Source organism: Brachycentrus maculatus, unplaced genomic scaffold (genome assembly GCF_059751285.1).
Source record: "Brachycentrus maculatus isolate JH-2025_06_01 unplaced genomic scaffold, ASM5975128v1 h1tg000018l, whole genome shotgun sequence".
Lineage (NCBI taxonomy): Eukaryota > Metazoa > Arthropoda > Insecta > Trichoptera > Brachycentridae > Brachycentrus > Brachycentrus maculatus.
This window is the reverse complement of record NW_028280772.1, coordinates 630243-645163: the sequence shown is the minus strand read 5'-3', so window position 1 is coordinate 645163 and position 14921 is coordinate 630243. Positions and strand designations below refer to the sequence as shown.

General features: G+C 33.5%; 1 protein-coding gene across 1 annotated transcript; it reads right to left on the bottom strand.

Moving 5' to 3' along the window:
* Positions 1–9900: 9900 nt before the first annotated feature.
* On the bottom strand, positions 9901–13047 carry LOC148313138 (selenoprotein K-like). Its single transcript, XM_088267569.1, has 4 exons — positions 12795–13047; positions 12619–12703; positions 11780–11857; positions 9901–10474 (listed from the first exon to the last, which is right to left on the bottom strand). The coding sequence occupies exons 1-4, from the start codon at positions 12811–12813 to the stop codon at positions 10384–10386; spliced, it is 273 nt and encodes a 90-aa protein (XP_088123695.1). The 5' UTR covers positions 12814–13047; the 3' UTR covers positions 9901–10383.
* Positions 13048–14921: the final 1874 nt, after the last annotated feature.

The following is a 14921-nucleotide window of genomic DNA, read 5'->3' as shown; positions in this document are numbered from 1 at the left end:
GTCATTATTGCCAGTAAAACAATCTACTATTTGCAAGTTGCTACAAATTGCAGCATGCGTCTTTCTACACTTCTTAAAATGGTAATTTACGTTTGTCCACTCTACGTTCATCATTATGACTTTTTGAGGGAAAAATGTTGATAAAATTAGTAATAAAAGATGTAAATCAATGCAAAAAGATGCTTTATCTAGAAATACATCCGACAGCAAAGGTAAAAAAAATTGTACGGATACTAAATATGCAGTCAATGAAGTTCGTTAATGTCTTTATTATATTTTGTGATTGTTTCAGGAAAACCGATTTACCGAGTTAAAAGCAAACTCGATTTCAGTGGTTTCAATGATGATATTCTTCAGCCGGCAACAAAAAGCAGAAAACCGATCAAAGAAAAACATCTAAAGATGTTATTTTCTATTCTGATAATTGCAGTGGACAGCAGAAGAACCAATTTATGTTAGTTGCATACATTTTTGCTGCCCGCAAATACATTATCGATTCAATCACACATAAATTTTTGATAAAGAGCCATACCCAGAACGAAGGGAATTCCGTTCACTCTTTAATTGAAAGAAAAATAAAACAAGCACTCAAAAGTGGGCCAATTTATACGCCAGAAGGTCTTATTTCATTAATTAGAACAGCAAAAAGAACAACACCATTTTCTATAAATGAACTTTCATTTGAAGACTTCTTTGATTTGAAACTTTTGGCCTCTGACGTTGGTCATCTCCGTGTCTTCAAAAATAAGCCAAATGAACCTGTTCAATTTAAACAGATTAAAGTGATGCGAATTTAAAGAGATTCCCCTAGTTCGTTATTTTATAATGGGGAATCTTATGGGGAAACAGAATTTATGGAGGCCATTATTATAAGAAAACCTAAGCCATGTAAAAATATACCGCTAAAGCCTGCCTTCGTCCAAAAGCCTAAGATTTCTGACGCTAAAAAGAATGACCTTATGCAACTTATTGAAAAAAATTGAATATGAAAGGTTTATAAAACTTTTTAAATTAAAAAAGCAACTGTGCCTTTAGTGTTATCAAAAAACTGTTTTATACAGTAGCTTATATTTTTTTAAACTTCTATATTATTATCTGTTGTATGTTGTATTATGTATCTACGAGCATTGTAATTGTTACCATTAACTTTTTGGAAATTTTTGAGAAAATAAAATTGTATTGCCTCTATCCGTGTTTTATCCTTAAAACCAAAAAAATCCCAAACCCATATTTTTATTTGAACTCCATGATTATTTTTAGGTATAACTGCTTATTTGGAATGAAATTATCTCAAGATACTTCAATTTCAGACTTCCAAATTCTATTTGTTTTGGTGATAATAATGACATATTTTGACATACTTCAAGCACAATTACTGAAATTTTGAGCAAGAACGTCATAAATCAAAAGGTAATGTTTAAATATTTTTTTAAATATACTAAATATTTTTCAAATTGAGAAAAAACCTTCAGGTTTTACCTAAAACGATATGTTGCATAGTAAAAAAAATACTAAGTGACTTAGTATTTATTTTTAATATGTTTTATTATTTTTTTAAACTTTAAAAACGATATCCTGAAAAATCAAGTATTTTGATTTATGACGTTCTTGAAAGGAGTGGGCGATATTACCAGGGCTTTTTCCATGTAACATGGTGGAATGGCGTTCTGGTACCTTTTTTCACGGATATATTTTTTAAATCACGAAACAATGTTTGTGCTTACGTTATTACAATCTTTATTTATACAATTCATCAAATAAGAAATGAAACCTGAAAGCCTAAATTTTTATTTTTATCCAATTTGAGATATTTTTTGTTGTTTTTCTATAACATATTTATTATTTTCATGTGACTTTCTTTTATTTTCCTTGTAAATTAATTGAATAAATGATTAATTTTGTTTTTAAACATTGATTGTCTTCTTTTCGAAATGGAGGGAGGGGGTAATATGTCGATATATACGCGAAAATATTTTGGGGTAATGGTTAAAAAAGTTCCTCGATCGCTGATCACACTTAAACACACCATTCTTAATTTTTTTGATAATGCTGATCTCAGCCTTACATTCTTTCCTTATTTCACGATCACAATTCACATTATTGTAATTTTTAATTATGTAAAATTGAAATTAATCAGTAAATAAATTCAAATTTTCAGCCTTACATTCTCCATACCTTCACCATTCGAACATCAATCAAACATTATTTGCCACAAATTCGTCTGAGAGATCACATTTCGACTGCGGTTGGTGTACTTTCATCCTTCTTTTACCAACTCCATGCTTCCAACCCTTATTTATGGATGTACATTAGGGTTGGAACTAGGACTCTGTTGTGTACTCCCAATTTAGCTTTTGTTGATAGGTTTTTCTTGCTATAATTTTTTTTAGTACATACACCATTCACTGTGTCTCCAGCATTCACTCTCCTTTTAAATCTTTATCTATATTTTTATCCCTAGAAAACATGCTTATAAATATACAAATTCAAATACAAAATTATTCAAAAATAGAGGCAAGAAATCAAACTGCACGGCTTGGTTGGATAAGAGGACATAAAGGAATATTTGGTAATGAATTAGCAGATGCGAAAGCTAATGAAGCAACTTTAAAAAGGATAACACCGGAAATAAATCGATTTCCTCTTACTTTTGCTAAGAAATTGACACGAGAGAAAATGTAAAATATCTGGAATAGTCGAATAGTCATCGCAAGATGTTCTTCATTTAGTGTGGGTATGTCCAATTAATTTTTTTTAAAATTGGAATCAGAATGTGCATAACAAGATACGTATGCAGTTGACAAAAATTGATGAGGCAATAGGACATATTGATCTATCAGATTTAGTTGTCTTATTTAGAAAATATGAGAAGACGAATAAGACAAATAAATGTCGGGTTGTGGTCCCGTGGTTAGTGTCGCAGACTCTTGAGTCAGAGTTTCTCGGGTCGAACCCACTATACCCCAATTTGATACCTATTTCTAATAATGAGCCGCTTAGGCTCACAGAAATAGTATGAAATTGAAATATTTGTGTAAATAATAAAAAATACAAATATTTCTCTTTTTTTTAAAAAAAATGAGGTTTGTTACAAATCTTGATTGATGTAAGATATTGAATCCATTGTGTATTTTGTATTGTTGTATCTATTGTATTGTTTTTAGGGATCATTTTTATTAATTTATTATGAATTTTAGGCATGCGGTGGTTTGACTTTGTGAGGAATGAAGAGATAAGGCGTAGGACGCAGCAAATCTTGGTCACAACTGTCGTCAAGAAAAGGCGATTCAGTTGGCTTGGCCATGTACTCCGCATGCTTCCCGAGAGCCGCCATCAAGCTTGCCTCTTTTACAAGGCATCAGGTTCGCGCCGCCCAGGACGACCACTGCTGACAATTCGTCGGCAGTTCTCGTCAGAACATCGGAACGCGGATCTGACTTGGGAAGATGCAAGGGAGTTGGCAGCCGACAGAAAAGCCTAGAGACAGTTTGTAGACTCCATGTGCTCCACCTAGGGAGCAGATATGGTTTAATAATAATAATAATAATACACATCCAATGTCATATTTGACATATAAACTAAATATGTTATAAATCATCTATCTCTTCCAATATCCTCCCATTTATGTACTACTATTTTACAATCAGATCTGCACATTCATCTCTTTCAAAAACCATGGCGTTGGATTTGTCAATATTCATCAGCAAATTATATTCTCAATGTATAAAATTATCTTCAAACGCAATTAATATAGTTGTTATTATTTAACGTCTTTATAATATTATTTTTTTATTGTTTTATCAGTGCTAAAAAATACTAGGTACGGACTGACATAATCAACACACGGTTTCATTAAGATAAAGTAAAATGACACGCAAGCTACCAAGCGAGAATCTAAAAAGCGCTCAGTATTTTTCCCCCTCTCTGATGGAAATGTTTCATAATATATAAAAAATTATTACCCTTGATATCATACAAAGTTGTCGCTTATCAACAAAACATTGTGGAATATTTTAAAACAATTATTGGCCATCTATCAGGGGCTTATCAAAGTAAAGGTGAAAATGTCTGAAGATAGTTGCCGCATATCGGGCTTTATTTTTTTAATAACGTTGGTAAATAAATTATTAAAAATTTTCCTCGCTTCTAGAGGATTTGATTAAAAATTATGAGACGTAATTTATTTTACTATCAATAATTTCAATTATCACATTTCATATTCTTGCCATAATTTTCTGATGCTTTTAAGATTATATTGTAGTATGTTTCTTTAGTATTTATTTGAAATGAGAGATTTTCATTACTCAATTGGTTTTAATCTTTTTATTACAGATGTATTCTTTATGCCTTATATTTTGAATCAACTGGTTTGCTACCACGAGCGCGTTGACACGCTCTCCGATTCCGTACTCGCCAGATTGACCATACAAAATGAGCACTCTCCTTTGAGTTTGTCACAAGGCTATATCAAATCCAGTTGGATTTTTTTTTTAGAATATGTAGAGACATCTATTAGGATGATCAAGAAATACTAAAATATTACAATTTATCGATATGTTACAGTCATCTTTCTAAAAGGTTTCAATAACAGTCAATATGTGTCTCTGGTACAGGGTTATCGACTACAGTTTTTTAAAATTACTTTATTTTTTCATTCAACATTAACATTTATTTTAATCCTTTTCTAATCTAAGTTAACATAAATAAACAAATGAAAAAATAGATTTTATAAGCATAGTTATATTCCGCCATATTTATAGGTAAATCTGTTTTCTGTATCAAGTTGTGACATTTTGTGAAAATTTAAACTGTATTTTTCTGAGTAAGCGGCAGCTCAAATGCCACACGGTGTATATATTTGGTAAGTTTTCATATTATCCTTTATATCTGTATACAAAAAATATAATTATTTTAGGTTTTATTTTTGTTGAAAAAATCACGGCCTGCTGGGTACGACCATATTAATACCATCCGCCATTTAAAAGATTAAGGAATTTCATTTAAACTTACTTCAGCCTTCTTCTTGTATTCAGTATTGAACAAAGGCCTCCCTCTTGGACTTCCACAGTTCACTATTGGATGCGACTCTCTTCCAGTGCGGGCAAACTTTTTTAATGTCATCAGACCATTTTGTCTGGAACCTACCCATGCTTCTCCGTCCTGTTCTAGGCCTCCAGCCGAACACCTTTTTCGTCCATCTATCATCAGACATATCGCTCACTCCTTTCAAGAACGTCATAAATCAAAAATTGTCAATTTTCAGTTGTGCTTGTTTTCAGAATGCCCAGAAAATGTACTACTGTATATCCCAGCAAAAGAGACATATTTTTAACTTAATATTTACCCGCTACAGGGCAGAAAGTGTTGTTTTTGCATTTTGAAGAAAGGGTATTGTTTAATTATTTTTTTAAATATACTAAATATTTTTCAAATGGAGAAAAAACCTTCAGGTTTTACCTAAAAATTTCTGTTGCACAGTAAAAAGTTCAGTAAGTGGCTTGATATTTATTTTTAATACATTGTATTATATTTTTAAACATTAAAAACGTTTTCCTGAAAAATCAAGTATTTTGATTTATGACGTTCTTGAAAGGAGTGAGCGATATGTGCCTCATGACCTACCCAGTTCCACACTTGTTTCGCGATTCTTTAAATCACTTCGATTTTTTCCCTTATCCGAATATTAGTTTTTCGGTCCCTAAGGGATATGTTTAGCATCCTTCTCTCCATTTTTCAATTGAATTTCGTTTATTCATGGTATATTTAGTGGTAAATGTTTGTTAATATTATGTTTTCTTTTTATCTACCTCGTAATGTAGTAAATTTGGCAACCGTGCTAAGTGTCCTGGATTGGACTCTCAGGGGGGGGGGGTTCAAAATAAATGTTCTTTACCCTTAAGTTATATAATACGTATATTATTTTTCAAATATGCACTTTATCAATCATTCTTATAATATTTATACGTATGTATGGGTTGGGATGATGATTATTAAACATTGTGTATGCCATTATATGGTGATGGAGGTATCTGAGGAACAACGTTTATAAAGCATATTTTATTATAGTGAACATTTTCTTTTTTTCAAGGTGATGGCAATTCCTTACAAAGGTTCAAGTTATGCATATTTTTACACTGATTACAATACAGTATTTATCTTTATAATGCTTTCTGGGTGCTTACTGTAATGGAATGATAAGAAGTGAAGAAATTATTGGTACATCATGTATTCACAAAACTGAAAAAATAGTGGGCTTGCCTTACTGGTAAATCCTAGGCACGCCACTGCTACAAACACATGTACTAATTGACAGGCAGCATCAATTGCCAGGTTCTTGCAAATATTCTTAACTTTTCTTAGATTTTCAAAACATTTACTTCACTGTTTGTACATATACAATGCAGTGCTCTATGCACTATTGAGTGCGGATAAGAAGAACAACATATTACAAATCATTTTAAAATATATGGATTATTGTATCGGTTAAAGTCAGTATTTTAATTTGTTTATGAGTATCATCTTATCAGATGTGTATTTTTTTTTGTAATTGTAATTTTTTGTATTGTAATGGCGTAATATAACCTTTAAACATTTCTAGTAAATCCATACTTTTATTTATTGTGTTTAATTTATAACAAAAGTCGAGGCATAAATAATGTTTATAATATTTCAGTAACAAGTTAAGTATTTAATAGAGTGTAATACTATAATTTATAGAAAAAACAAAGTGGTACATCAAAATAAAAATAAATAAAATAAAATGTGCATCAGCCATAAGTGTTAGTTTATAATCTAAAAAGAAATGTTAAAAACTATGAGATTATTTGAAGAAAAATTAACAAAAATCTTCATAAAAAATTATCTTGATAAATAATTTAAATGGTCGAAACATTATTTAATTTCGTTTAAGAACTTATATTCCATGGTCTTATTTTTCCAACCTCATTTCTTCTGATAAAGAGTTGAACTCTGAGATATAGTTGAACCACGCTAGCACATTTAGATAAAATATGATTATACTAATAGTCCTCGTCTATATTTAAATTCATATCACCTCAAATTAAATATTTTCTTGCACTTTTTCAAAATAATTAAAGATGATAAGCGACTTCTGTTAATAGCCAATAGGTTAAAAAAATGAACTTAGTAATTGATAAAATAAAGATGTTTTTTTACATTTTTAATATTTATTATTTCTTTGAAATTGATTACAATGTATGTATTAGATAGGAAAATTGTTATTCCACTTTATTATAAATGATATTCTTAGTTGCATGCATAAAGAAGTAGGTAATAACTAATATCATGAGATAAATGTGTTATTTTTTAACATTATCATTTATTCTTGAAACTTTCCCGATGTTCATACCCCTACCCCGACCTACCCCCCCCCCCCCCATTAAAGCTACACTGCTTCAAGTGCATTTCCAAATTGTGCAACAATGCAAAAGTAACAAAATAATAAAATTAGAGCATTCTTTCAAAACCGAGAAAAACTCATAGGAGATGATGAATTTGTAATAAAGAAATATATTATCGTTTTCGAGTGAAAATTGCAACGTCGTGCAATGCAGTGGTGTGCAACATAACTCTTATCAACAATACGACAAAGTTTAACAGTAGAAACATGACAACACTTTCAAATTTGATTGGTTGGAAATCCTTGCACATGTCATTTCAGATTTACATAAATATATTTATTTCCTCATAAAAAAATAACAAAAATATGCCCTCACTGAGTTTACATTTTATAAGATCAACATAAAAATTACAATGTAACAAAATAGTTTATGTGATTAAATACGACACGGCTGAGTAATGCAACCTATTTCTACTATTATATTATCTTCTTAAAATAAATATGTAGCACTTTTATATTCACTTTATATTTTTAATGTCTTTATAGATAGTGGTATCAGATTGTACAACTTCTTCTTCTAACCCTTATCCGCACCCAATGGTGCATAGGGCACTGCATCCTATTGATGCAGTGTTATATTGATTGTTTCTTACATGAAGGCAAGGTGATCACTCCTGCACTTCAGGGACCAGTCCAGGGTAATATAAAATATATTCTTTTTTGACATCTCATCAAAGACGAAGAAGAATTTTGAAGTCTGGGCATTTACGGGGCTGACGACCATCAAAAAATAATATGAAAATAACTCCTGTAATTGGAGATAATCCAGATTTTTTGAACAAGTATTTGGACACACTAAAAATGTTGTAATATTAAATAAATATTAGAGTGTAAATTCACTAATATTTATTTTCACCCCCCCTTGGGTATCGAAGCCGAGACCTCCAGCACGGTGGGTAAACACGTTAACCATTACACCACGGAGGCGGGCTTCACTGCGTAGTAATCAAAGTTCTTCTTACCACAAGAAGTATGTCATGGATTTTGCTTCGTGATACATATATATATATCCTACATTTAATTAGTAGACTGACCTTATGCTGCCAGTCAAGTTACGTATCTTATCGAGCTACAAATCCATTTTGTGACCGACAAGTGGCACTTTGCCCATCTGAAACACTTTGGGAAATTGGCATTATACAGTGTGTCGGATTGCTGAAGATAAAGCTCGAACCATTGCACGCTTGGTGGACGTGAACATGTCCACTTGTGGTGATTACAGAGTGCTGCGTGGATACTCCACTTAGCACCTACTAACAATAATGATAAAACCAAGGTCTAAGATCAAAGTTGTCAATTATTTGCGCTTGCATCATCGTTTCATTATAAGATGCCTGTATATTTATTTATTTTCACAGTTTACATAGCATTTTATTTACTATACGGAAACCTCATTAGGTGTTCATATACATTATTGAAATTATACAATAATTTATTGTTTACTATTTAAACAAATCTACTGCTTGTTGCTTGTTTTGTCCGCCTCCGTAGTGTAATGGTCAGCACGCTCGTCTACGGTTCTTGAGGTCCCGGGTTCGATTCCTAGGGGGGGTCAAATCAACAAAAGTGATTTTTCCACTCTAAATTTATTTAATATTACCCAGGACTGGTACCTGAAGCGTAGGGCTGATCACCTTTCCTTCATGTGTTAACGATCAAGATAACACTGCGTTTATATGATGCAGTGCCTTATGCACCATCCGGGTGCGGATAAGGGTTTGAAGAAGACTGCTTGTTGGGGTGACCATCCTAATGCAGTTGTCGGGACCCAAATCAAGTAGCCATATTTTTAAAAATAATTTAAATTTAATAATATTTGTAATATTTTAAAATATTCTTAAATTGAAATCATTTGGCTTTTAAACCTTCTTTTGTGCGTGTCATGTCAGGTCCCCCTGACGTTGACTATCACTTGAGAGTAATTGTCCTTGTCTCGGGCAGATCTAAACAGTGCATCGACGGTTCTGATCCCGGTCCAATCTCGTATATTCCGAACCCAAGAGATCTGTCTTCTACCCATACCTTGTCGACCTTCTATTTTGCTATGTATGATTATGTGCAATAGTTCGTACTTCTCTCCTCGAAGCACATGCCACAGATAGGACAACTTCCGGACTTTGATATCAGCCAGCAACTGTCTTCCTATTCTTGCTCTTTGGGACACATTCATGTTGCTGACAATATCGGTCTATGGAATGCGTAACATTCTACAATGTAGCCACATTTAGAATGCCTCTAACTAGGGTCCATGATTTGACACTGTATAGAAGACCAAACATAACCATTATTTTACAAAGTTTTAAATTGAGGTTATCGTTACAGAATATCTTTTTCATTTTATTGAAAACTGTATAAGCGGCCTCTATACTGCATTTTACTTTCAGGTGAATTAAAATATGTTTAGTCAATTAACTATCAAATTTGCAATATGTTCACAATATTGGGAGCAAAAGGTTGTTTTCACTAAAAACCAATACATATAATGTAGTAAGTTACTTTATAATTAACAAACCATTCTTAGAAACATATACACTTTCACTAATAACTAAAACATTTTAAGTGTCATTAAAGAACAAAAACATAATATTAATTACCTTGAGATATACTTTAAAGTTAATTTTTGGAAATAAATAATTCAATTATCAATATAAATATAATTTTGTTAATAACGTGATTATAATAATTTACATGATCTATTTATATAAAATTAAGCTAAGTACTTATATATGGCACATTTAGAAAAAAACTATCATAGAAAATCTTTTAAGTCCGTGGGGTAAGGAAATTCTTGAAGCTCTTTATTTTAAATGGAATTATAGAGGATTCACACTTAATCGTTATTAATAACACAAAAAAAACACTATTTTCTGTGGCGGAATGGAGTGGAATATATGACTTTTGGAAGATGTATAGATGTGTCAGGCCATGGGTATGCATACTGCGGGTGACTCACGGTCGGGAACTCAGCCGCAGCCACATCCGGAAGGGGCGGGGGGAGCTCCGGGAGCTCCCGAAGGACCCAATCCCCGGAAGTTGTTCGGTGGACGAGGAGGACTGAAAAAAAGAAAATGAAATAACTTGGACTTTTGATTCCGGATATTCAAAAAGGGTTAGTGTATTCACACATTAAAAAAAATGAGTCTTGACATATTTTGGACGTGTGTTTTTTACGCCTGTGGACCGCTGGGTTCGATAAATGTGTACATATAGTTTAGACCAGTGTTCCGCAAACTTTTCCTGTTCAAGGTAAACCTGCTAAATCAAGAAATTTTAGAGGTACACCAAAAAAAAAGCTTGTTTAATATTGTGTAACAGCCGTCGTGTTTGTCAGCAAAAATACTTTATGGATTGTAACACAAGGTTTATTCCCAATATAAGCACGGTACGATTTTATGTAAGATCTACATTGGTCTCGATCCGGGGAAGAAGGGCGGGTTGCCAACGGATATTTTCCAGTATACGTGTTCCAGGCAACATGGCGCGTATCCGTTGGCTGACATCATTCCCCACTCCTTGACATCAATGTTGTCATGTTACAATTGATTTATTATTAAAATTGCGAGCCTGCTCAACTGAGCACAGGCAATCAAAATTTGAAAGTTGTAATTGTTATCTTTACAAAACTAGACTTTTTTCCGTGGAACACCAACTAATCACCACCGCACACCAGTGCGCCAAGGCACACACTTTGCGGAACACTGGTTTAGACCTAAACAAAGAGATTGGTACATAATATTCATATACAAACATTGAATAATTCCTTCTTTTCTGACTTTAAAATGAGGCTGGCGCAGAAGGTAAAAATAAGCATCAATCGACTGAATGGGTAGAAATATCTTTCTTGTCCAAAGTGTTGTAATTGAAAAAGCTGAATTAAATAGCACATTTTAAAAAAATGAAGTCATAATTTAAAAACAATCAAGCTGAGTTTAGAATTAAACCCCACATTGGGTTTTAAGTGTATTCTGACTACACTTAAATTGATTCACAAGAATCATTTAGAAATAGTGTCGATTTTGGTCAATCGGGACATTGACCAAACCAAATGTTGAATTAAATATATAAAAAATATATATGAAATAGCATGTACAAATCCACCCTTCACAAATGATAGAATGTGAAATAATTCAGGAAAGAATCTCACATGCACAAACAGAGGTTTCTGCAAACTTCAGTAGGAATCGAAATTAATCTCAAACTAAGTAATTGTAGGTAGAAAGGTAAATGTTACACAGTATGTAAAGTAATCTCTTAAAAACTAGCCAGTGACGAGAGTTCGAGAGAATAGTTTTTCATCTCGTGCACAATCACCGATACCTGAAGGTCCTATAAGGTTTATAAATGAAGTAATAATCTTACCCGGATCCCGGAGGACGGTAATTTGTCGAGTATCGGCTGTCGTGTATACTCAAATTGGGATTCATCAAGGTGCGAATGCTGAAAATATACCAATTTCATTTCAACTAACAGTTTTTACAATAGAATTATATTTAGTCTCAATAAATAGAAATGGTAGCGGCACAATTCTATACTTACGTACATATTAATAAAGTGAAAAGAGTATGTCTACCAAAAGTGGAAAAGTATTTTTCATTTCGAGGGACTGCAACCTCGAGTGGCCTAGCTGTTGCTGCTTTTCTCCAAATCCTTTCCCATATACTACTCGAACATTTTAATGGAACTTTTGCCAAGAGATCAAACTCAGAATAAACATTGCGAGAAACTGCTTCTTCAAGATGCGTGACCTCTTAAGTATTTATGATAGCAAACCTCAATCTGCAGAATGCTACACCTTTTCAGTCCTTTTCTTTGCCTAAAAAAGCCAATTATGGGCTTACCCAAGCTACCACCGAGAAAATGCAAGCATTCCAAATGGGTGCTATAGAAAAATGCTCAATTCATTATAGGTTCAGAGAGTTCCAGACCAAGATGTTTCAAGATGCATGAGAAAAGAGAGAACTTATAGATACTATAATCAAAATAAATGGAAATACTGCGGAAAGTGAGAAATATAAAGTGACGCTTTAGCAGTACAGTAAAGTGGCTTTACTGTAGCACTCAGTCGTCACGAGTGGCTGCAGACGAAAGTAAAATAAACACGATGATTGGCAACCTTCAGCGTGGAGCGGCACAATAACAATCAGCTTTAGTAATCACAATTAACCTTAAAAGTGGTTAGATGTCAGAAAGCTACTTACAACATGTAGAAGAAATTAGCGATTCCCCAAAACCATCTGGTTATTCTTGAAATAGTAAAGGGCTGACGCTCACACACGGAGCCATCTGAAAGTACGTATAATTTTCGGAAAAATCCAATACAAAAAACATCAAACAAAACATCCACAATGCCATGAACATTAAAGACACCACATACCAGAATCAACGTACACCATTTTTGCAACTGCCAATCGTCTTGGCTCCCAGTAAAGTTGATTTATCAAATTATTTATGATAATAGCGAGAGTAACAAATTATTTTCCAAAATACAGATACAATGACAGATGACAGATACTAAATTCGGATTTGATTCAACAGGATTGCAAGTGCTGCCAACTGACACAGTTGACTACCCATTACAGACAGCTGTTGCGTTTTGTTTTTGTTTTTTTTTTCTTTACTAAATTCGGATTTGATTCAAAAGGATTGCAAGTGCTGCCAACTGACACAGTTGACTACCCATTACAGACAGCTGTTGCGTTTTGTTTTTGTTTTTTTTTCTTTACTAAATTCGGATTTGATTCAAAAGGATTGCAAGTGCTGCCAACTGACACAGTTGACTACCCATTACAGACAGCTGTTGCGTTTTGTTTTTGTTTTTTTTTCTTTACTAAATTCGGATTTGATTCAAAAGGATTGCAAGTGCTGCCAACTGACACAGTTGACTGCCCATTACAGACAGCTGTTGCGTTTTGTTTTTGTTTTTTTTTCTTTACTAAATTCGGATTTGATTCAAAAGGATTGCAAGTGCTGCCAACTGACACAGTTGACTACCCATTACAGACAGCTGTTGCGTTTTGTTTTTGTTTTTTTTTTCTTTACAAAAAAAACGTACGAATCCTGCATACTGCCAGTGAATATATCTATGTACTATGGCTCTGACAAAAAGAAACGCACGATTCACGCTTGTTTTAAGCCTAAAGGGATAAAGTAAGAAATGAAGAAATAAGGAAAAAAAAAACAAAATAGAGGATATCATGGATCGCTTGGCAAGACTCAAATGGTAATGGGCGGGAAATATTGCAAGACTGGACCTTACTGTTGTAATGGATGACTCCGTCGAGGGTCTTCAATTAATTGTCGGTAGGGTGAATAGGTATTTTACGCACATCGGGCTTACAATTAATGTTGCAAAAACCCATGTGTTGTGCAATAGCTGCGTTTAAGACTCACAGGGTCCGCATTTAACAGTATGAAGACTGTCTGGAGATTGGATGTATACTCGGTGAACATCAAATGCCGCCTAAACAATGCCTGCTTTACTCTTTTTCTCTTATACGGCTTTGAAACATGGCACCTTACAAGAGACCAAAGCAGCCATGTACTAAGCTTTGAGAATAGGTGTCTGCGAAGAATTAGAATTAGGCGTGCGGTGGTTTGACTTTGTGAGGAATGAAGAGACAAAAAATGTCGTCCAGAAAAGGCGATTCAGTTGGCTAGGCCATGTACTCCGCGTGCCTCCCGAGAGCAGCCATCAAGCTCGCCCTTTTAACAAGGCATCAGATTCGCGCCGCCCAAGACGACCACTGCTGACAATTCGTCAGTAGCTCTCGTCTGAACTTCAGAACGCGGATCTGACTTGGGAGGATGCAAGGGAGCAAGGGAGCTGGTGGTCGATATGAAAGCCTGGAGACAATTTGTGGACTCTATGTGTTCCACACAGGGAGCTGATATGGTATGTATTAAACATATAAATATATGTGACTTCGGTTAATTATTGTTATTGTTTTTTTTTTCTTTGCTCTATCTCCTCAAAAATTATTATAGCAATGTATTTTGTTCGCATGAGCCAAAATCACTCGCGAACAAGCGGAAGTTGATAAAGAAAATGATGGCAAACGTTCATTTTCTGCATAGTTTCTAATTTTTTGCATAGTTCTTCATATAGAATAGGTTTTTAAGAAGAAAAACGGAAGTGGTGGTATGTTTGACAAGGTTCACTCGTATCTCACAATACGAGCATCAGAAATATAGGTAGGTACCCGAATTAATTAAAAATACAGATTTCCATCGTTTTACGCCGGGGTTACGTACTGGAATACACTGAGCACACATATACTGAACGATATAAGGTTAGGTTCCGTATCAAAATTTAATTCTTATTTATTATATATACTGTATGATATAAATTTGAAATGTATTTATCAAATAATGTTTAAATTTGTTCACATAATAAACAATCTGCTGATATAATTAATGATTATTTTAAAATACGTATTAGTACTAATTCACCAGTTCGTCGGTACGAAATTAAATACTCACAATTAACCCTTACTAGTCCAAT

Coding starts and splice junctions, on each gene's coding strand:
- LOC148313138 (XM_088267569.1), bottom strand. Junction 11,858..12,618: donor GCTAATTTCTTCTACATGTT/GTAAGTAGCTTT, acceptor GTATATTTTCAG/CATTCGCACCTTGATGAATC. Junction 10,475..11,779: donor TACCGTCCTCCGGGATCCGG/GTAAGATTATTA, acceptor TCTTTTTTTCAG/TCCTCCTCGTCCACCGAACA.